Consider the following 21,491-nt stretch of genomic DNA (forward strand, 5'->3'; position numbering starts at 1 on the left):
TCATTTGTGTTGCCTTTTGTCTTTCCTCTGAAAGATACGCCATATGTATCTCTGAACAAAGTCTGTATATTCTCCCCATGGAATGAATGGATTTTTCTGGATGCTCCACAGTCCAAAGACGTATTGGTTAATTGGTCATTGTAAATTGTTCTGTGATTGGGCTAGGGTTAAACTAATGGGTTGCTGGAGGGCCGAAAGGGCCTATTCCACACTATATCTCCAAATAAATATATAAAACAATCATAAATAACTTCACTCACCTCAACACCGAACTGATTCCACAACCAATGGACGCACTTTCAAGGACTCTGCAACTTACCTTCTCAATATTATTTTTTTTTGTTTTTTACTGTATTTGTACAGTTTGTCATCTCTTTCAAATTCATTGTTTGTCAGTCTTTGTAGTTTTCTGATGTCGTTCTTTGTTTTACCATGAATGCCTCCAAGAAAATAAACCTTGGGATAATAAATTGTAAAGCAATTTTCTGATATTTAAAAGCAATGAAGTAAAAGTAAATAATTGAAATGTATTAACATTTTCAATAAGCTTTACGACTAATTAAAACATCTTGCGGTATTGTCAAATCAATAGAGTTTTGAATCTGCGTACAGATCAGAAGCCTTGGACCCTACTCTGGTATCGCATCAGTGACCCTCCATGTAGAATGCATCAGAACAGTTTATGCAGTAACTTTGCAATGAGATTTGCAACTCGTATGGGATTAGCTAGAATGCCCCCCCCCCCCCCCCCCCACTCGCAGTTGGAAGAGAACCACAAGCCACAAGCAGCAAGATTCACCTGAGGTGATTTTGAATTTCAGTTACGACTGATACTGAAGTCTGTAGATGGCAGTGTTGTCAACCTTGAAGAAGTGAAGGCCCAGCATCCCACACAAGTTCAGTGCCGAGTCGGTGCCTTTCAGCTTTATGTCCAGCTTTAAATGAGCAAACAAGAACCTGGTCCCATGTGCAGGCCTTCAGGCATGTTGTGTAATAAGCCTGGTGGTGGTTTCTGTATCATAGTATGTTGAAATATTCTGATTGGGTAATGATAGAAGAGAACAGCAGTCCAATTATTACAAATAATGTGTGACATTCAGAGGAAAGCAAGGTTACAATATTTTGAATACAATATGAAGCTGGAAATTGAAAACAAGCTCATTTGAATTTGTAATGTTATGCTTTCCACTAAATGTTAAGCATTATTTATAATCATTGCACTCTCACAGCTTATTACTGTTTGGACTGACTTGGAAGAAAGCAAATACTCTTAGTTCTTGACATGAATTTATGTAGAAAACAAAAGAATGACAGCTCTTCATGGAATTTTAAAAGTAGAAATACTTTTCTGAAGTCCTGATTGTACCAGTAATACCAAGTTTGCTATTGAAAGAAATATACATTTTTTTAAAGAAAAGTTGTTGCAATATCTGCTGTTTTGCCTACAGGCCACAACATGGAAAATATTCACTTAGAACAGTTCAATTAGTAGTTCTCTGTGAAAGAGCAACTATCATGGCAAGTGCTTCTGGCACTAGCAAAGCTATGCAGCAGAAAATTTGGAAGTTAAAAATCCCGTGTTTTTCTTAAAGGAAGGCTCAGGTGCGTGGTTTCTAGTTGAGGATTTTAGAGAGAACCAATTCACATACCAAAACACTTCTTTTTGTTGAGTTTCAATTTCTGTGCATTGTTTATTAAAGTTTCCTAAGGTTCAGCATCTGATAGCCATTCTCTTTGAAACACTGGTGCAGCACCCATTTAAGTAATTCCCATAACACACCATGGTTCTACAGGGGTACTGTTCACTCCTAACTCTCCCCAGTTCAGAGCCAATTAGGCATGAAGAATAAATATCCGAATTGCCAGTGAGATTCGCAGCAAGTGAAGAAGTAAATCAATTATTCTAATTTTTGTATCTTGCCACGTCAACACCTTTCATGGGATGTATGCATAATCATTAGTATTACAAATTCCATCTCTAAATAATCTACCTGTGCCCTACATTTAAGATTTTCCTCAAATCCTACCTCCTTAGGCAAGCTTTTGATCATCTAATCTCGTATCTGAGCATGGAAGCACGGAAACAACTGCAGCCCAGCACATCCTTTTTGCTCAGTAATCCCATGTCCTTGCATTAGATCTGTATCCTTTAATGTCTTGCTTGTTCAAGAGCCTATGTGAATGTCTTTTGAAATTGTGATTGTATCTTAATCCACCAACTCTGATAGCAAGTTCCACCTCTCACCTTTACCCTATGCCATCTTGCATTTCGATATCCTACCATTGGGAGAAAGATTCTGACTATTGACGCAATCCATGCCTCTTATAATTTTATACCTCCTATTAGGTCAGCCATCTTTAATGAAGGGAAAACAAAGCCAGCCTATTCAACGTCTTCCCACACTTAGGTAACATCATGGTGAACCTCCTCTGCGCTCTCTTCAGCACGACCACAGCCTTCCTTTAGAGTACAGAAATACACACAGACTCCAAGTGTGACCTAACCAGTGCTGTGTAAAGCTAATGTCCTAAAACTTTATATTCTGCATTCCCGACCATGAAGATAGGCTTGTCATTTGTCACCACCCCATCTATCTGTGATGCCATTTTCAGGGAACAGTTAACTTGAACCTCAACAGTCCCTCAGTTCACCAACATTTCTGAGTGCCCTGCCTTCTACTGCATATGTCCTACCCCAATCCGTGTTCCCAAAATTTAGCAGTTTGCCTTTTTGTGTTTGCATTCCATCTCCCTCTCCTTAATCCAGCGTTCCATCTGATCCCAATCCTGACCTATTCTTGATAACCCTCCTCAAAGGCTTCAGAGAAGTCTGTCCATAACATCAGTCTTCATAGCGTCCATAAACGCAGCAATCTTACCTCCTACATTGCTATCCAAGTATCATAAACAATAAATGGCCCTGCAGTACACCACTGGTCACAGACCAGTAATCAGAAAAGCCTGTTTCCACTCCCACCACTCTGTCTTCCGTCACCAAGGCAGCTTTAGATCCGATTAGCCAACTCGTGCTCCGGTGTGTTCAAGACCAGCCTATCTTGTGGAACATTGTCAAATACCTTACATACTGTACTACACTTACTATAGACAAAGTCTATCACCCTGCCAACGTTAATGGTATTTATCTCCTACTTTGGTGTGATTTCTGTGTATATCTGATTTCCATTCGTGTGCAGTTCCCTGAGGTGCTTTACGTTATGTAAATCCTACATAAATGTAAGCTAATGTTGCTTTAGCTTATTTATCAAAACATAAATTCACGATTTGACTTCTGTGCAGATCAAATAAGATTGAGCATCTTCACATTGGCAAAACATGCTAGAACCTGCCTAATCTTTGAAGGTGGCAGGACAAGTTGACAGGTAGTTAAAATGGTCTGTAGGATCCTTGGCTTGTTAATAATGGTAGACAATCAAAAGGATTTGACTGAGTAATGCTAACCTTCAAATTATAGTGTTGGTATGATCTCTTTTGTCTAATTCTGAGAGATAAACTTTCAACCCCTTGGCAAAGGCACAGAAGATGTTTACTCAAATGGTGAGAAACGTTGGGAAGAGCGTTCATTTCTCCCAAAACAAAAAGATATTCTCCTGAGGTTAGAGACATTTAATGAAAATGTTGTGAATTAATTAAGAGCTACTGCCTCTAACATTGGATATGTTGGTAAACAGACTAAAACCTAGATGATGATTGTTTTATCAGTGGGTGTTCATGATCTCCCCAAGTGGACAGTGCAAGTAGAGTTTGTAGTAACTTTCAAAGGGAAAAGAGCTTCAGAAAAAGAAATAGGAGCAGGCTTGTTACTCTCTCGGCCCATCCTTCCATTCTAGGAGATCATAGCTGATGCAAACTTGGTCTTAGCACCACTTTCCTATACAGTCCCCAACTCTCAAATATCTATATTTGATGACCCCTCTACAGCTGTCTGAGATGGAGAATTCCATCAAGTCGTCACTGAGCTGGTATTCCTCTTCATGTCTTGTCTTAAATGGAAAGCACCATTTCCTGAAAAACTGTCCCCTAATTCTAAATAACCCCGCTAGGGGAACACTGTTTGTCCCCTTCAGAATTATATGTTTGAACAAGATCAACTCCTAATCTTCTAATCTTCCATAATTTTGAAAAAGCAACAGATTGATTTTCTGCAGGATGGAAATGGGGCTAATTGTAGAATTGTGCCAGAGTTCAAGTATCCTCCTTGTTTGCTGTACAGTTCCTTCATCTTAGTTGTCATGTACTGATTTCACCTGCATGATAGAATTGTGGAATGGCTACAGTGTAGGATTCCTTTGGCGAACTGGGTCTGTGCCAGTTTTTTCTGAAGCTCTCTGATCAGATTCATTCCCTCTTGCATTTCCCATTGCCTTTTGTCCTGCACAGCCTTTTCTACACCTCCAGAGCTTTGATTTGGGCCCTCAATTTTGGCAGCTGTCCATTTCTTGCCTTTGCGGTAGCAAGTTCAGCACCTATGTGGTATTGTGGCTGAATTCACCTCTACCAATGCTAATGTGCCCTTGTCTTGGGTGTGGTTCTCCTAACAACATAGGCCTTGCTATGTTTTATCCTCCCAGATATATTGAGGCCCAAATTTATTTGACTGCTACCCTACCTACTTATGGACAGGTAATGAACCAAACCTCAGAATTTCCACTCAGTGCATGAAGATACTTTTTATCCAATAGATAACTTGTGCATCTGCTGTGCTTTTTTTTTTTGGAGGGGACGGGACAAGTCTGTAACTTATTTTTAGTCTTTTAAATGGATATTTAATACTTAAGGAAAGATTGCAAGTCTCATCATAACCTAATCAGTAAGTCAATGTAATTCAAGTTACCATTTCTTTGGACTTCAAAAGACGTACTCGTGTTTCAGAAATCGTCTCTTATACCCATTCTCCAAACTTCTGCCTCAAATGCACTCAGTATTAGAAGGGATATGGTTCCATTGGAGATTGGTAGACTCTGCTTGGAATTAGGGCACTATTAAACATGGAATGCAGCAGGGGCTGTGTATTGGACTCCATTGCCGAAATTCTGACTTCATTTAGTAGGTCTGAATTACAGAAGCACATTTTTCACATCTACTTCTGTGTTTCACATTTGATAGAAGAGAAAGAGGGTGAATTTCTACAACATTTCATGCTTGGGTGCCCTATGACAAATTATTACACTCCAATTGTAAGATTCCCTAGCTCAGTATTTGAATTTTTCACGTTCTAAGAAAGTGCAGTTCGTCAAACAGGATGATTTATCGTACGGAAAAGGGATCTTTTGGACACAGTGTCCATCCATGCTGACTGAGATGTTCCCACCCTGATCTCATTTGCCTCTATTTGGCACATATCCTTCTGTGTAACTACCTGTCCAAATACATTTTAAATGTTGCAGTTGGATATGTCTCCACCTCCGCCTCCAGCAGCTCAGTCCAGGACCCACCCTTAATATCGAATCTTACTCCTCAGATCTCTTTTCAATTTCTGCCCTCATACCTTAAACCTGTGCCCTCTAGTTCTAGACTGCCCTGCCTGGAGGAAATGATTCTAAATATCTGCCTCAGCTGTGTGCCTCATATTTTCATAAGCCTCTCTCTTGAGGTCACTCCACAATCTTGTCTGTTGTGGTGAGAATGAAGCCAGCCTGCCCAGTCTCTCTTTGTGATTACAGCCAAAGCAACATACTTCTGCACCCTCTTTACCATTGTCACATTTAGTCTCTTCAGTCATTGGGGAATTATGCTAACTTTTCATTACTGTCCATGTTCACAAGAGATTCAGTGGAATAACATGGTTTTAATTACTCCCTCCACAGACCATCCCAATGGAGGGGACGTTTCTTCAAGGGCATCTATGGCGACATCATGCAATGACAGTTATCTGGGGGCAGTTGCAGAGGAAAGAAAACGTACGCCCAGAGAGCTCCGAGACCTGTGGAGGAAGGCAATTCTCCAGCAGATACTGCTGCTGAGAATGGAGAAAGAAAACCAGAAACTACAGGGTAGGTAGAGCTTTGCCTGGTGTTTCTTCACAATGAGTCAGCTACCTGGAACATCTCCACAGAAAATTTTCAGCCACCAATTAGAATTACAGGTTTAGATGGATTTTCATTTGATTTCTCCGTTCTCCCACTTCCAGGAGGTACCTCATACCTAATGAAGTGGCCACTGAGTGTGGGTTCATGGTCTTCTGCTGCGGTAGCCCATCCACTTCAAGGTCTGATGTGTCGTGCATTCAGAGATGCTCTTCTGCACACCACTGTTGGAATGCATAATTAATTGAAGTACTTTTGCCTTTCTGTCAGCTTGAACCAGCCTGATCTTTCTTTCCTGACCTCTCTCATCAACAAAGCATTCCCCCCCCAAAGAACTGCCATTCCCTGGATGTTGATTTATTTATTTTTTTTGTTTTTTTTTGTTTTTTACACCATTCTCTGCAAACTCTGGAGAATATTGTACATTGAAATTCCAGGGGATCAGTGGTTTCTGAGACAGGCAAAGCAACACCAACACTCATTCCATGGTCAAAGTCACTTAGATCACATATCTTCCCCATTCTGATGTTAGTTCTGCCACATGATTGGCTGTATAGATATTTGCATTAATGAGCAGCTGTACCTAATAAAGTCTTAACTGAGTGTATATAACCTTACGCCCCAATAATTCAGCAAAGGACGGACCCAAAAAGTAACATGCAGTCCACGAAGTGCAAATTCCAACCTTTCCATTTACCATTACCCATTCTCCAGCAGAGGAAAACGGTGAGGATTGTATTTAATTCAGAAATAACATTAATCATTTACTATGCCTGGCACTGCCCGGTATGTTGGGGGCTACTAATGCAGCATTAAAGTTCAAGCTCCTCCCTTGACAAAGCAGCCACTTCCTCACTGAGGCTCAGGTTCGGGATACTGAAGAAACCCTGTAAGGAGGATTTGCTTTTCCAAATGCAACTGGAGCATGACCAATACTTCCAACTTGTCATTGAGTTCAGTCTCTTGAGCGTACATCAGAGAGCAAATTCAGAAAAGCTCATCTTTAGCACATGCGTTGTCTATGCCATCTCTGGTTGTTGTTGAGTCAATCACTCTCTCTGGGTTACCTTGAGAAGTAACCTCTGCAATGCAGGAGACGTTGTTCTTGTGAAGTTCTTAACTACTTTTGAAACCAGGGTAATGCTTTAAGTTTTCTTTCTTCTACCTTGCAGCTTCCGAAAGCGACCTGCAGAATAAGCGACTGAAACTAGATTATGAGGAAATCACATTGTGCCTGAAAGAAGTGACTCAAGTCTGGGAGAAAATGCTCAATGTACCTGCAAGGTCAACAGTTAAATTTAACATGGAGAATATTCACACGGCCATGGGTCAAGGTGAGCGGTTGTTAAGCACTGTGAAGCATTTTAATAGGGGACATCTTAAACTCACTGATTCTAACCTGGAGTTGATTCCTGTTGGAATTATGTAATATTGAAATTCAGTTGCAATTTGAAATAGAATCACATGCACACAGAGAGGACCAAACACTTTTGCAGACTACATCATTATGTCATTATCTCTACTGGAGCTTATGTCCTGGTCCACACGTCATGAGGTCCACAATCGGCGGAGGGCCAGTGACAGCCATTCAGTTCTGGCCACCTAATAAACTACAAGAGGTCTAGGTAGGGCCCCTACCACCCAGGCCATGCTCTCATTTCACTGCTGCCATTGGGAAGAAGGTGCAGGAGCCTCAGGGGCAACACCACTAGGTTTAGGAACTGCTATTATCCCTCAACATTCAGGCTCTTGAACCAGGGAGAATAACTTCATTCAACTTGACTCGCTCTATCACTGAACTGTTCCCGCAACTTATCGATTCACTTTCAATGACTCTTCATCTATTGTTCTCGATGTTTATTGCTTATTTATTTATTTATTAGTATGTTTTTCTATTTTGTATTTGCACAGTTTGTTGTCTTTTGCTCAGTCGTTGTTTGCCCGTCTTGTTGGGTGTAGCCTTTCATTGGCTCTATTGATTTTCCTGGATTTACTGTGTATGCCTGGAAAAAATGTATCTCAGGGTTGTCAATGGTGACACTCATGTACTTTGATAATAAATTTACTTCAAACTTTGAACTGTGCCTTCTCACCTGTACCATGGTCAGCTATATGTTGAGGGCTGTGCTTTGGTTGGGGTTCAGTAGCAATAGCGAAGCAAAAGGCTTTGAGAATAAGATTTAACATTATTTACGTTCCCTCTTAGACCACAGCATTATTTTACTCAGAATTCTGCACTCAGCCCAGTGCATGAAAACTCTGAGCTTGTTAACAGCAAAATCTTTCTTGGCTCTCTTTATTCCTGCTCACTGCTCAAGACCATCTCTGTCGGCAAGTTGTGTTCAGGTAGCCTGGTAGTTAAACTGCTGGACAAGTAATCCTCAGGTTAGGGTGAATGTATTCAAATACCAGCATGATATCTAGGGAACTTTTCTTCAATTAATTAAAGGAGTTTGGAAATTATATTAAATTTATTATCAGTAATAGTGACACCCAAACTACTAGATTATTTGCAAAGACATATGATTTTAGGTAGTAGCAGTTGGCATAGCACTATTATAGGGCTAGTACACAAGAAATAGCAGGAGTAGGCCATCCGGCCCATCGAGCCTGCCCCACCATTCAATAAGATCATGGCTGATCTGTCCGTAAACTCAGCTCCATCTACCTGCCTTTTCCCCATAATGCTTAATTCCCCTACTGTGTAAAAAACCTATCTAACTGTATCTTAAATATATTTAGTGAAGAAGCCTCAACTGCTTCCCTGGGCAGAGGATTCCACAGATTCACCACTCTCTGGAAAAAACAGTTTCTCTTCATCTACATCCTGAATCTTCTCCCCTGAACCTTGAGGCAATGTCCCCGAGTTCTAGTCTGGGTTCCATTCCTTTGCTGTCTGTAAGGAGTTTGTATGTTCTCCCCATGACCATGTAGGTTTCCTCCGAGTGCTCTGGTTTCCTCCCACATTCCAAAGGCATAAAGGTAATTTGATCACCGGTGCAACTGGGCAGCTCAGGCTGACAGGATCGGAAGGGAATGTTACCGTGGTATATCTGAATTTTCACAACAAAGTCACCGGTGGCCTTCAAGGAAGGAGGGAGAGTTCTTCTTTGCTGGTTTGATCCACGTGCACTAAACCGTTGTCTAAAATGTTCTGCTAAAGCACTTAGTTCAAGAGATGCTGGGGCCTGGCGGTAGCCACATCCCGGGAATAGTTTGAAAAGTGGATGCTGTGGAGAACAGGTTTAGTTATGTGAGTAGTGGTTTCTACTAACTTTTTGACAGGGTGAACTGTATCCTAGTAGCAAAACAAAGTGCACCTGATGAGAACCAGTTTTAAAAAAAATCCTCATGAGAACAACTAAAAGCAATTCTGATTTACCATGTCTTTTATTGTTAAGTATATTTATAGATTGAGCATAATTGCTCCATGTTGGTATAGAATGGTGAACGTTCCTGCAGCTTTGACCACTTGCTCATCTTTATGCTAGGCTGTAGTTTATCAGCCTCTCCTCCTAATTAAAAGAGGTCACCGATTCCTCAAGCACGTTTGCCACTCAGTGCAATCATGGGTAATCATCTCCAGGTCTCAGTTCCTCATCTGTGACAGTTTGTAGCGGTGTTCCATAGAGAGAAGTCATATTTTAATAGTTTGTTGGAGGTGTGCACACATTGAAGTGAACAATGTGAGGGGACGCTTCAACTCTTACATCATCATCTTCAGGAGTTGGTAATTACTGTAGCTTATTCCAGTAGCATTGGCAATCCAAATAGTCAGCTTTCTACAGGTATTGTGAAACGGACTGTAGATTCAGTAATATCTGAAGCTGACAGTTTTCCAAAATCCCTGCACTTCTAGTTGACATGGTCGAGCAAAGACCAGAATGCTTAAACGATGCCCTGTACTCGGACTAGGAATTAGGTTTTGTGTCTCCAGCTCTGTTTGGTCGGGACAAGGTTATACCCAGGACATTGGAAAGGACAGTAAGAAATACTTTGTAGGTTGGGCAGTATCTGTGGAGAGAGGAACATTTAAGACCTAGGCACAGAATTAGGCCATTCAGTCCTTCAAGCCTGCACAGCCATTCCATCATGGCTGATTTATTATCCCTCTCAAGCCCATTCTCCTGCCTTCTCCTCGTAACATTTGACACCCTGATTAATCAGGAACTGATCAAACTTTGCTTTAACTACACTCAATGAGTTGACTTCTACAACCATCTGAGGGAATAAATTCTGGCTAAAGAAATTCACCCTAATTTCTGCTCTAAATGGGGGCTATGCCTTTATGCCCTAGACTCCCCCATCTAGGAAACATACATTCCACACCCACTGTATTGAGGACATAATATTTGATGGATTACAATGAGATCGCCCCCTTTTTCTTCTAAACTCCAGTAAGTATGGGCCCAGAGCCGTCAAATGTTCTTCATATGTTAACTCTAAGATCATTCTCATAAATTTCCTCTGGATCCTCTCTAGTGCCAGCACATCTTTTCTTTGAGAAGGGGCCCAAAGCTGTTCACAACACTCCCAAGTGCAGTCTGACAATTACTTTATAAAGTTTCAGCATTACCGGTATACTCTTGCTTTTATATTCTAGTCCTCTTGAAATGAATGTTAATATTGCATTTGTCCTACCACCAACTCAACCTGCAACTTAACCTGCACAAGAACTTCCCAGTCAAAGTCCAGTTGCACCTCTGATTTTTGAAATTTCTCCCCATTTAGAAAATAGTCTTTGCCCTCATTCCTTCTGACAAAGTGCATGGCCGTACACTTCCCTGCACTCTATTCCACCTGATATTTCTTTGCCCATTCTCCCAATCTGTCTAGGTCCTTCTGCAGACTACCTGCTCCTCCACCCATCTTTGCATCGTCTGGAAACTTGGCCACAAAACAATCAATTCTGCCATCCAAATCATTGACCCATAACGTGAAAAGCAGTTCCAACACTGACCCCTGCAGAACACCTCTAGTCATTAGCAGCCAACCAGAAAAGGCCACCATAATTCCCACTCTTTGCCTACTGCCTGTCAGCTGATCTTCTATCTATGCTAGTATCTTTTATGTACTATCTTTTATGTTAACCAGCCTCATTTGTGGCACCTTGTCAAATGCTTTTTGAAAATGTAAGTAAACAACATCCACTGACACACCTCTATTTATCTTGCCTGATGTTTTCTCAAAGAATTCCAACAGATTTGTCAAGTAAGGTTAAGGAAGTCATGCTGACCTTTGGCCTATTTTATTCTGTGCCACTAAGTACCCCAAAAACTCATCATTACTAATGGATTCCAACATCTTCCCATCCATTGAAGTCAGGCTAACTGACCCAAAATTTTCTTTCTTCTGGCTCCCTCACTTCTTAAAGAGTAGAGAGAAATTTGCAATTTACCATTCATTGGAACTATTTCAGAATCTAGTGATACTTTAAGAATCTTTGCTAATGCCTCGTATCTTTTCAGTTACCTCTTTTAGAACATTGCGATGTAGTCCATCTGGTCTAGCTGACTTTTTCCACCTTCAGACCTTTCCTATTTCCAAGCACCTTCTCTGAAGATTCCTACTAGATTTGTTCAGACTGGTGGTCACGAGTGCAAAGTCATTGGCTTGAAATATTAACCTAGCTTCTCTCTCTGCAGAAGCTGTCTGAGCTGCTGTGTATTTCCTGCATTTTCTGTTTCCATGTTTCTAGCACCTTGTCTCTTTTAGTTTTAAAGTCAAGAATGGTACTGTGACTGATAACTCAGCAAAAAACTTAATTATTACTTCGGCTCAATCTCAATAACATTCGACTATGTATGTGAGGTGTGAACCCAGTAACTATCTGCAATAATCAGTGTGGTTTCTACTTATCTGCAGTACGTATCTTAAATATGTTGTTTTGTTTAACAATCTGCATTTGAAGATTTGCTGATTTTCTTAAAGAAAAGAGGACGCCTTGGGCAACAAATTCCAAAGTTAATAGCACAGGCAGTTGAATGCTTTTTAAATTACACGAGTGATTTTAAAGTCTTGAACATGCTTAAGACAAGAGCTGGATGTCAAAAAGAAGTTGGAGGGTTTTAAGACTCGAAGAAGTTGGAGATGGAGAACAATGGGAGCATGAAGGGTTATGTGACTTTTTCTTTATTATTAGTTCAAATTCCATGTTGGATTGTGATTTCAGCATTTTCATGTTGAAAGGGAGAGAACAGAACAGCACTAATACTTCATTTTTAGATGGTACAGTGGCACCCTGTGTTTCCACCTGTGACAATAATGTATTGTGGGAAAGTTGAAGACAAAGGAATAGTTTTGAGATGCAAATTTTATTATTAAATTTCATTAAAGTGATCACAAATTTGAATATTAGATTGCAAAGTGACATGTTCCAATAGTCAAGCGTTCAATATGTTGTGAAAACTGTCTCTATCCCCAGCCATTCTTTCTTTCAGTGAATAGCAAATGGTTCTGGTTATTTGGGGAGCAAAGCTGGATTATTCAGATTCAGTTTATTGTCATTTAGAAACCACAAATGCAATGCAGTTAAAAAATGAAACAACATTCCTCCAGAATGATATCACAAAAGCACAAGACAAAACAGACTACACCAGAAAATCCATATAACGTTTGGCAATCCCCAATCCAGGGTCCAGAGAGGCTGCTGTGTATTAATATTGCGCTACCGTCTTTCCACGTTCCCCGGAAAGGAGCTCCAAATCCACCAGACAAACAAGACCAAAAACTAAAGCTACAAGACCTGCACAAAACCACGTAGTTACAACAGTGCAAACAATAATATAATTGATTTAAAAAAACAGACCATGGGCACAGTAAAAATAGTCCAAAGATGTTAAAGGACTGTAAGTTGAAAAGAAATCACCACACAGTTTCCACAAGTCCTCAGGATCCTGACAGACTCGCCATCCCACGCCAGCGGCAGAAGGGAATACCCCCGCTGTGGTCGTCCACAGCGCCGCCCGACTCAGCCTCGCAGACGCAGCACACACCGAAAGCGACCTGACCGCAGCGGACTCTGAGCCGACGACCATCCCCTCCGGCACAGCTTCTCCGAGCACCATCCTCTGCCGAGCGTATTAAGACAGACCTGCCAACGGCCATCGGCAATGCAACCCCGAGGACTGGGGGCCTGTTCTTCCTAGCAGAGTCCTGGACCTCACAGCAGCAGCAGCAATGAAGGCGGCCTTCCTGGAGATTTCCGGATGTTCCTCCGTGCTCCCACGTCCGTTTTCAATCGATTATGATTGCGCATGGCACCCCGCTTCACAAATAACAGATAATCAGCTCCGGATATCTTCCAAAAAGGGCAGTGGTGAACTATGGTGCTGGATACTGGCTCTGTGACAATAGACAGCAAATCTGGCTGCCATCTTATACCAGAATGTGCAGTTTAACAAAAAGTACAACTTAAAGACAAAATAAAATTGACTGCCTGCACAGGCACTGCCTGAGCTGCTGAGTTTTTCCAGCATTTGCTGTTTCTGCTATAAATTTGTTTTGATATTTAACCTGAACATTACCACTGGAAGAAATGAAATTTTGCTGATCACAAGGCATTCTACAAGTATGTGAAGAGCAAGGGGATAAGATTAGAGAACAGGACCAATCAAATGTGATGGTGGAAAAGTGTGTAAGGAACTGGAGGAGGTAGCGGAGGTGCCTAATGAATACTTTGCTTCAGTATTCACTACGGAAAAGGATCTTGGTGATTGTAGGGATGACTTACAGCAGATTGAAAAGCCTGAGCATATAGACATTAAGAAGGAGGATGTGCTGGAGTTTTGGGAAAACATCAAGTTGGATAAGTCTTCAGGACCAGGTGAAATATACCCCAGGCTGCTGTAGGAGGCAAGGGAGGAGATTGCTGAGCCTCTGGTAATGATCTTTGCATCATCAGTGAGGATGGGAGAGGTTCCAAGGATTGGAGGGTTGCAGGGATAGCCCAGGAAATTTATAGATCAGTGAGTCTTACCTCAGTGGTTGGTAAGTTGATGGAGAAGATCCTGAGAGGCAGAATTTATGAACATTTGGAGAGGCATAATATGATTAGGAATAGTCAGCATGGTTTTGTCAAGGCAGATCGAGCCTCAGGGACCTGATTGAATTTTTTTGAGGATGTGAATAAACACATTGATGAAGGAAGAGCAGTAGATGTGGTGTATATGGATTTCAGCAAAGCATTTGATAAGGTACCTCATGTGAGGCTTATGTGAAAGTAAGGAGGCATGGGATCCAAGGGGAGATTGCTTTGTGGATCCAGAATTGGCTTGCTCACAGAAGGCAAGGAGTGGTTGTAGCTGGGTCGTATTCTGCATGGAGATCGGTGACCAATGGTACCTCAGGGGTCTGTTCCAGAACCCTTTCTCTTTGTGATTTTTATAACTGACCTAAATGAAGAAGTGGAGGGATGGGTTAGTAAATTTTCTGATGACACAAAGGTTGGGAGTGTTGTGGATAGTGTGGAGGGCTGTCAGAGGTTACAGCAGGACATTGATAGGATGCAAAACTGGGCTAAGAAGTGGCAGATGGAGTTCAACCCAGATAAGTGTGAGGTGGTTCATTTTGGTAGGTCAAATATGTTGGCAGAATATAGTATTAATGGGAAGACTCTTGGCCATGTGGAGGATCAGAGGGATCTTGGAGTCTAAGTCCAGGTTGACTCTGTGGTTAAGAAGGCATTTGGTGCATTGGCCTTCATCAATCATGGGATTGAGTTTAGGAGCTGAGAGATAATGTTGCCACTATATAGGACCCTGTTCAGACCCCACATCGAGTACTGTGCTCAGTTCTGGTTGCCTCTCTACAGGAAGGATGTGGAAACCATAGAAAGGGTGCAGAGGAGATTTACAAGGATGTTGCCTGGATTGGGGAGCATGCCTTATGAGAATAGGTTGAGTGAACTCGGTCTTTTCTCCTTGGAGTGGTGGAGGACCTGATAGAGGTGTATAAGATGCTGAGAGGCATTGATCGTGTGGATAGTCTTTTTCCCAGGGCTGAACTGGCTAACACGAGAAGGCAGAGTTTTATGGTGCTTGGAAGTAGGTACGGAGGAGATGTCAGGGTAAGTTTTTTTTAACACAAAGTGGTGAGTGTGCAGAATGGACTGCCAACGACAGTGGTGGAGGTGGATACGATAGGTTCTTTTAAGAGGCTCCAGGAATAGGTACATGAAGCTTAGAAAAATAGCGGTAATGGGTGCCCTAGGTAATTTTTAAAGTAAGTACATGTTTAGCACAGCATTGTGGGCTGAAGAGCCTGTATTGTGCTGTAGGTTTTCTATGTTTCTGCTTCTTAATTTTGGATATTTAGACTGAAACTCCATTGCATGTTGCAGGAAAGATTGAACATTCTTTTAACAGATTGCGAGGGTATCTGTTTCTGGCTAAATAAGATCTAGCAACTCAAGAAACAATATGCTTGATCACAGTTCGATTGGCATTAACCACAAGGTGAGAAGCTGACAACAAGCAGGAGTGTCACGATAAGCTTCGATGTTACTGATGGGTAAGACTCCTGTACACAAAGGATGGAATGTGACATTTCTAGTTTTGGTATACACCTATGGACAGGTTTGAAAAGTAAAGAACTTGGCACTGCACGTCAGCACCCAGGCAATATTTTGCAGTGTCGGGGATTGGGGTCCCACAGCTGTCTGTAAGGAGTTAGTATGCTGATCCTGTGAACGCGTTGATTTCCTCAAGGTGCTCTAGTTTCCTCCCACATTCTGAAGACTAATGGATTGGATCAGTAAGGGTTAAAAAGTTTAGTCAGGCTGTGTTGATGCTGGGAGCACAGTAAGACTTGCGGGCTGCCCCCTGTACATTCGGACTGTGTTGGTCGTTGATGCAAATGGCACATTTTGCTGAATTTTTCAATGTACATGTGACAAATAGAGCTAATCTCTTTAAGTTCGCTCTTGATTGAAGTTAAATTTTATAAATGGCCATTGTGAACAACATGCAATTTTTTGTTTATCATAAGAATTTAATCAGAGTCATTTAGGTTTAATATCACTGACATGTATTGTGAAAATTGCTGTTTTGTAGTGGCGGGACAGTGCAATATATAAAGAAAAGTTACAATAAGAAATATATAATAAATTAAGATGAGTGCGAAAAGAAGTCAAAAGTAGTGAGGTAGTGTTCATGGGTTGATTCATTGAAATTAAGGTTCACAGTGCATAAGTTAAGGAAATTGATAACCGTGGCTGGTTATTGGAGCTGGTGGTGGGATCAGAGGTTAGAACAGTAAATGTACTAAAAACATAGGGAGAAGCTTTTGGTTTTGAAGAGGTGAAGGTCAAGAAATTGCTAATAGATTGGAGAGAGTGATCTTGCTTCAAGTCCATGAGGTGTTCTGGAAAACACCCAGAGCTTCTGGAGCTGCTTTTTCTCCCCCACTCACTTAATGTTTCATGAAGTTAATTGTGCAACTTAAATGTGGGAGCATTTGTCAATAAGATTTCCTGCCAACCCAATCGTCTATCATAATGGAGTTGCGCAGACTTGAATGCTTGGAGTTGTGTTGCCTATTTCTGAGTCTTTGCGTCGGCACAACATCAAGGGCCGAAGGGCCTGTACTGTGCTGTAGTTATCTAGTGTCTTCTAGTGCTTTTTTTCTCCTCTATTTTTAGAACCTCCCACATGATTAATACCATGATTTTGTTGACATGTATAACATTTTTTGTAAAGTATTTTCTTTGTGTTCTACTGAAATAATTTCTGGGCTTGGTTTTCAAAAGGTCACCTCCTTATGAATCTACAAGTTTAAATTCATTGTAGTTTTACATATGCTGTGACATGAATTTAATTTTGAAGCTCGTTTCCATTCCTGCTTTGCTTTCAATCCCAATTTTTAATTTCTAAGGATGCTATTGAAAAATGACTCTCAAGCATTTTGTTCGTTTCCTCTGAAATGTATTGAATACATGGCAGCTTTTTGCTGCTGACTTTCATTTCACGTACTACCTGTAGCTGCTACTGGAATTTGTTTTCATTTGTGATGCTTGAATCCAGAAAATAATTTGAGATGTATGGCCTACAAATATTTGATTACCAGAGGTACTTCTCAAAATACCTCTCATTGTTAGGCCTTCTGTTTGAAAGCATTGTGTAATAATCTGTCCAACAGAATTTACTGTTTCCAAACATTACCAGCCTATACTCCTGCTTGCCCCTCCCCAGAACAGCCAATAGTTCAGTAAGTGGGGTAGACAATAGACAATAGGTGCAGAAGTAGACCATTCGGTCCTTTGAGCCTGCACCACCATTTTGAGATCATGGCTGATCAATTACTATCAATACCCGGTTCCTGCCTTGTCCCCATATCCCTTGATTCCCCTATCCATAAGATACCTATCTAGCTCCTTCTTGAAAGCATCCACAGAATTAGCCTCCACTACCTTCCGAAGCAGTGCATTCCAGACCCCCACAACTCTCTGGGAGAAGAAGTTTTTCCTTAACTCTGTCCTAAATGACCTACCCCTTATTCTCAAACCATGCCCTCTGGTACTGGACTCTCCCAGCATCTGGAACATATTTCCTGCCTCTATCTTGTCCAATCCCTTAATAATCTTATATGTTTCAATCAGATCCCCTCTCAATCACCTTAATTCCAGCGTGTACAAGCCCAGTCTCTCTAACCTCTCTGCGTAAGACAGTCCAGACATCCCAGGAATTAACCTCGTGAATCTACGCTGCTCTTCCTCTACAGCCAGGATGTCCTTCCTTAACCCTGGAGACCAAAACTGTACACAGTACTACAGGTGTGGTCTCACCAGGGCTCTATACAAATACAAGACGATTTCCTTGCTCTTGTACTCAATTCCCTTTGTAATAAAGGCCGACATTCCATTAGCCTTCTTCACTGCCTGCTGCACTTGCTCATTCACCTTCAGTGACTGATGAGCAAGGACTCCGAGATCTCTTTGTATTTCTCCCTTACCCAACTCTACACCGTTCAGTTAATAATCTGCCTTCCTGTTCTTACTCCCAAAGTGGGTAGGCTCAAGGATATAGGATAGTTCCTTTCCTGCTCTGTTGCATTTTTGTTTGACACCATTTGTGCTGACATCTAGTCAACAAGTTCCATTTGTTTATGTGTTTAGCATGGCACATAAACACAGTTGCTTCATTAAGAAATTGATCCTAGAGTCAAGGTAAGGTTGGCAAAAAAAAGAGTTTGCTCAAACATAGATTTGTAGAGAGTCTTAAAGGAGCAGAAAAAATGGAGAAAGTTCCATTTAGAGCCTCAGAAACCAAAGGAATGGTGGAACAATACTGAGGCCAAATATTTCTGAAGCCTGTGACTGCAGCTTGTTACTCACATACCTGAGGGACAGGAGAGCCATAGGCAGAAGGGGAGTTGGGACAACTTAGGGATTTGAAAGTAAGGATGAAAAATTGAATAAGATGGCTTTGCTGAACAGAGCGCCATTGCAGGTCAGTAAATTCTGGGATATGAAGAATCTGTTTTTCACACAAAGGATGGTGGTCAAATGGATGATAAATAAATGGAGGTTATGTAGGAGGAAAGGGTTGCATTGACCTTTTGAGTAGGTTAAAATGTCCACAGAACAATGTTCACTGAAGGGTCTGTACTAAGCTGTATTTTGTATGTTTGAAATGGAATGAGCTGTTAAAGGAAGTAGTAGGTGTCATTAATTACAACATTTAAAAGACATTTGGGCAGGTACTTAGCTGGGAGACAAGTAATGGGTGGCATGTCCAATGCAGACAAATAAGATAAGAGCAGATAAGCATTGCAGTTATCTGGATGAGTTGGACTGAACGGTCTGTTTCTGTGACCAAGGCTATTGGTTTCTTCGAGTCTGCTCTGCCATTCCATCGTGACTGATTGACTACCCCTCAACCCCATTCTCCTGCCTTCACCCTGTAACCTTTTTTTTGCCCTGACTAATCAAGAATCTATCAAGTCCACTTTAAGTATTCTCAATGACTTGGCCTCCACAATTGTCTATGGCAATGAGTTCCACAGATCCCCACCCACAGGCTAAATAAATTCTTCTTTGTTTCTGTTCTAAATGAACATCTTTGAATTTTTAGGCTATGCTGTCTGGTCATAGACATCCCCCTCTACAAGAAATACCATCTCCGCTTCCACTCTATCTGGGCCTTACAATATTAAATATGCTTCAGTGAGACAACCTTCCCCCCCTCACCCCCCATTCTTCTGAACTCCACTGAGTACAGGGAAGGCCCAGAGGCATCAAATGCTCCTGATGTGTTAACCGTTTCAATCCTGGGATCACTCTCAGGAGCCTCCTAGGGACCTTCTCCAATGCCAGCACGGCCTTTCTTAGATAAGTGGCCCAAAGCTGCTCATAATACTCAGTGCTATTATAGAGCGTCAGTATTACATCCTTACGTTCACATTCCTGTCCTCGCAAAATAGATGCTAACGTTGCATTTGCCTTCCTACCACGTGTTCAACCTGTAATTTGACCTTTAGGGAATCCTGCACGGAGACTTCCAAGTCTGTTTGCACCTCTAATTTCTGAATTTTGTCCTCTTTTACAGAATAGTGTATGCCTTTATTCCAAAGTACATGGCTATACCCTTGCCTATACTACATTCCACCTGCCACTTCTTCACCCATATCTCCGTGATTCAGAGGGTAAAAGCAATAAAAGAGAGTGCTGGCTATTTGGTCCTTGTGCTTGGCTGATCCTTTATCTCAGTGGTACTTTCCTTTACCTGCCTGTATCCCTTGGTTCTTTTAATAGCCAATAACCTATGACCTCTTTCTTGAGTGTTCTTGGCAGATGGACTTCCACAGGCCTCTGGCATCAAATTCAAAAGATCCCTACCCTATGGTGGATGATGGGGGGAATAAATTTATCCTTGTCTCCGCTGAATGGTTGATCCCTTCAGTTGAGACCATAATCCCTGAATCCAGACAACCAAACCGGGCAAAGGATATCCCCATATCTACTCCAAGTCCCAGAAGAATGATGCAAGTTTCCAGGTGATCTCATGATGTCAAGAGCGTCTCGGACAAGTGTCACTTTCCAGGAATCATGCTGGTGAAATGAGTTAGGAAAAGAGCAACAGAGTTTTGACTAATCTTGTGGTTACCAAGAGTAAGCAGAGGTGAAGAATAGCTGTATAATTGGGGCTGAGAAGAGAAATGGATCAGCCATGATGAAATGACAGGGCAGACTCGATGGGCCAAATGGCCTACTTCTGCTCTTATGTATTATGTCTTGTAATTAAGATAGTAATAAGTTGTCTTATAAGTTTACCAGGATCGTTTTAAATAGTGGAGCGGTTTTGACATGTAATTGGTCCTATTTTTTATATTTCTATTGACATGAATGGAATGTGTAAGTAAGTTTGTGAACAGTCTGGATCAATTTCGTCCACATTTTGGAAGAGAGATGATGTCATTGGCTAGGAAGTAGAGGTTGTTCCTGGCACTGAAGATATGGTGTCTGCTTTCATTATGTTCAGTTTGAGGAAAGTTCTGCTCTTCTAATCTTAGACATTTAGCAGACAGTCAGACAAATTACAGATAATGCAGCGATCTCGATCTAGGAAAAGGGGGTGAGGTGGGCTATGGCCTTCAGTATGTACGTGGAAATAGGACACAGAAAAAATCTGGGAACCGTCTGTCCTTGTCTATCACTAACCCCTGTGACACAGTAACGTTTCCCCAAAGGCAGTTGGTTTGTTTAATGCTTCCTTTCCTTGCATTGTTGTGTTGGTAGTTGTTCAATCGATCCTGTTCAGTCTAATTCACTTACTTTACCAACTAAGCAGAAGTTTAGTTAATGAAATGGTTAATGAAACTGGATAAAGCTCTATAAGTTTTAGCTGTGTCAAATTGTAACATCTGCTAATGTGTAAATTGTAATCATTGTTACATGTCTTTCTGACTTGCTTGGTTTACACTGGCCTTTCAGTGCTTCCAGTTCATCATATGTATGCAGTTGGCAGCAGTATCTCTTCAAATCAGGATGGGTGTGGAACGTAATTATATTTTGTACATGGATGATGGATTGGCATTTAGCCTGTAACGGTTGGATTGAGTTGTTCTGCAATCTTTGCAATTTACTTGCAAGTAAAATGCCAAGTTTGGAGAACAACTCAACCACCCGAGCTACCACATTGTCCAAGTTGCTTCCATTAAACAATAGTGCCAGTTCTGCTTGGTAAACTTGCATGTAACATAGAATATGAATTTATATGCTAGCCCCAGTGACAAGCCAAACTTCTGAAAATTATGGAGTTGGTTATTATTGTCACATGGGAAAGATTTAGCCAACAGCCGATCGGTGCTTGGGATTGATTAGCAAGATCAAATTAAAGGAAGGTGGGGCAAGCACCCCGGCCATTTTCTGGGTGGACAGAGACAGAGTGGTGATCTTGTGGCTTTAGCTCTTCAAGGCTTCAGTCAGAAAAATCCTTCCTGTTTTTGCCT

General features: G+C 41.4%; 1 protein-coding gene across 3 annotated transcripts in view; it reads left to right on the forward strand.

Moving 5' to 3' along the window:
- tbc1d1 (TBC1 (tre-2/USP6, BUB2, cdc16) domain family, member 1) overlaps window positions 1-21,491 on the forward strand; it is a 244,658-nt gene that overhangs the window by 183,627 nt on the left and 39,540 nt on the right. For all 3 annotated transcript variants that reach the window (XM_059989027.1, XM_059989028.1, XM_059989029.1), the window contains exons 12-13: window positions 5,826-6,011; window positions 7,217-7,378. In XM_059989027.1, the coding sequence (XP_059845010.1) occupies window positions 5,826-6,011; window positions 7,217-7,378 (348 nt within the window). The remainder of the gene's footprint in view (window positions 1-5,825; window positions 6,012-7,216; window positions 7,379-21,491) is intronic.

Source organism: Hypanus sabinus, chromosome 14 (assembly GCF_030144855.1).
Source record: "Hypanus sabinus isolate sHypSab1 chromosome 14, sHypSab1.hap1, whole genome shotgun sequence".
Lineage (NCBI taxonomy): Eukaryota > Metazoa > Chordata > Chondrichthyes > Myliobatiformes > Dasyatidae > Hypanus > Hypanus sabinus.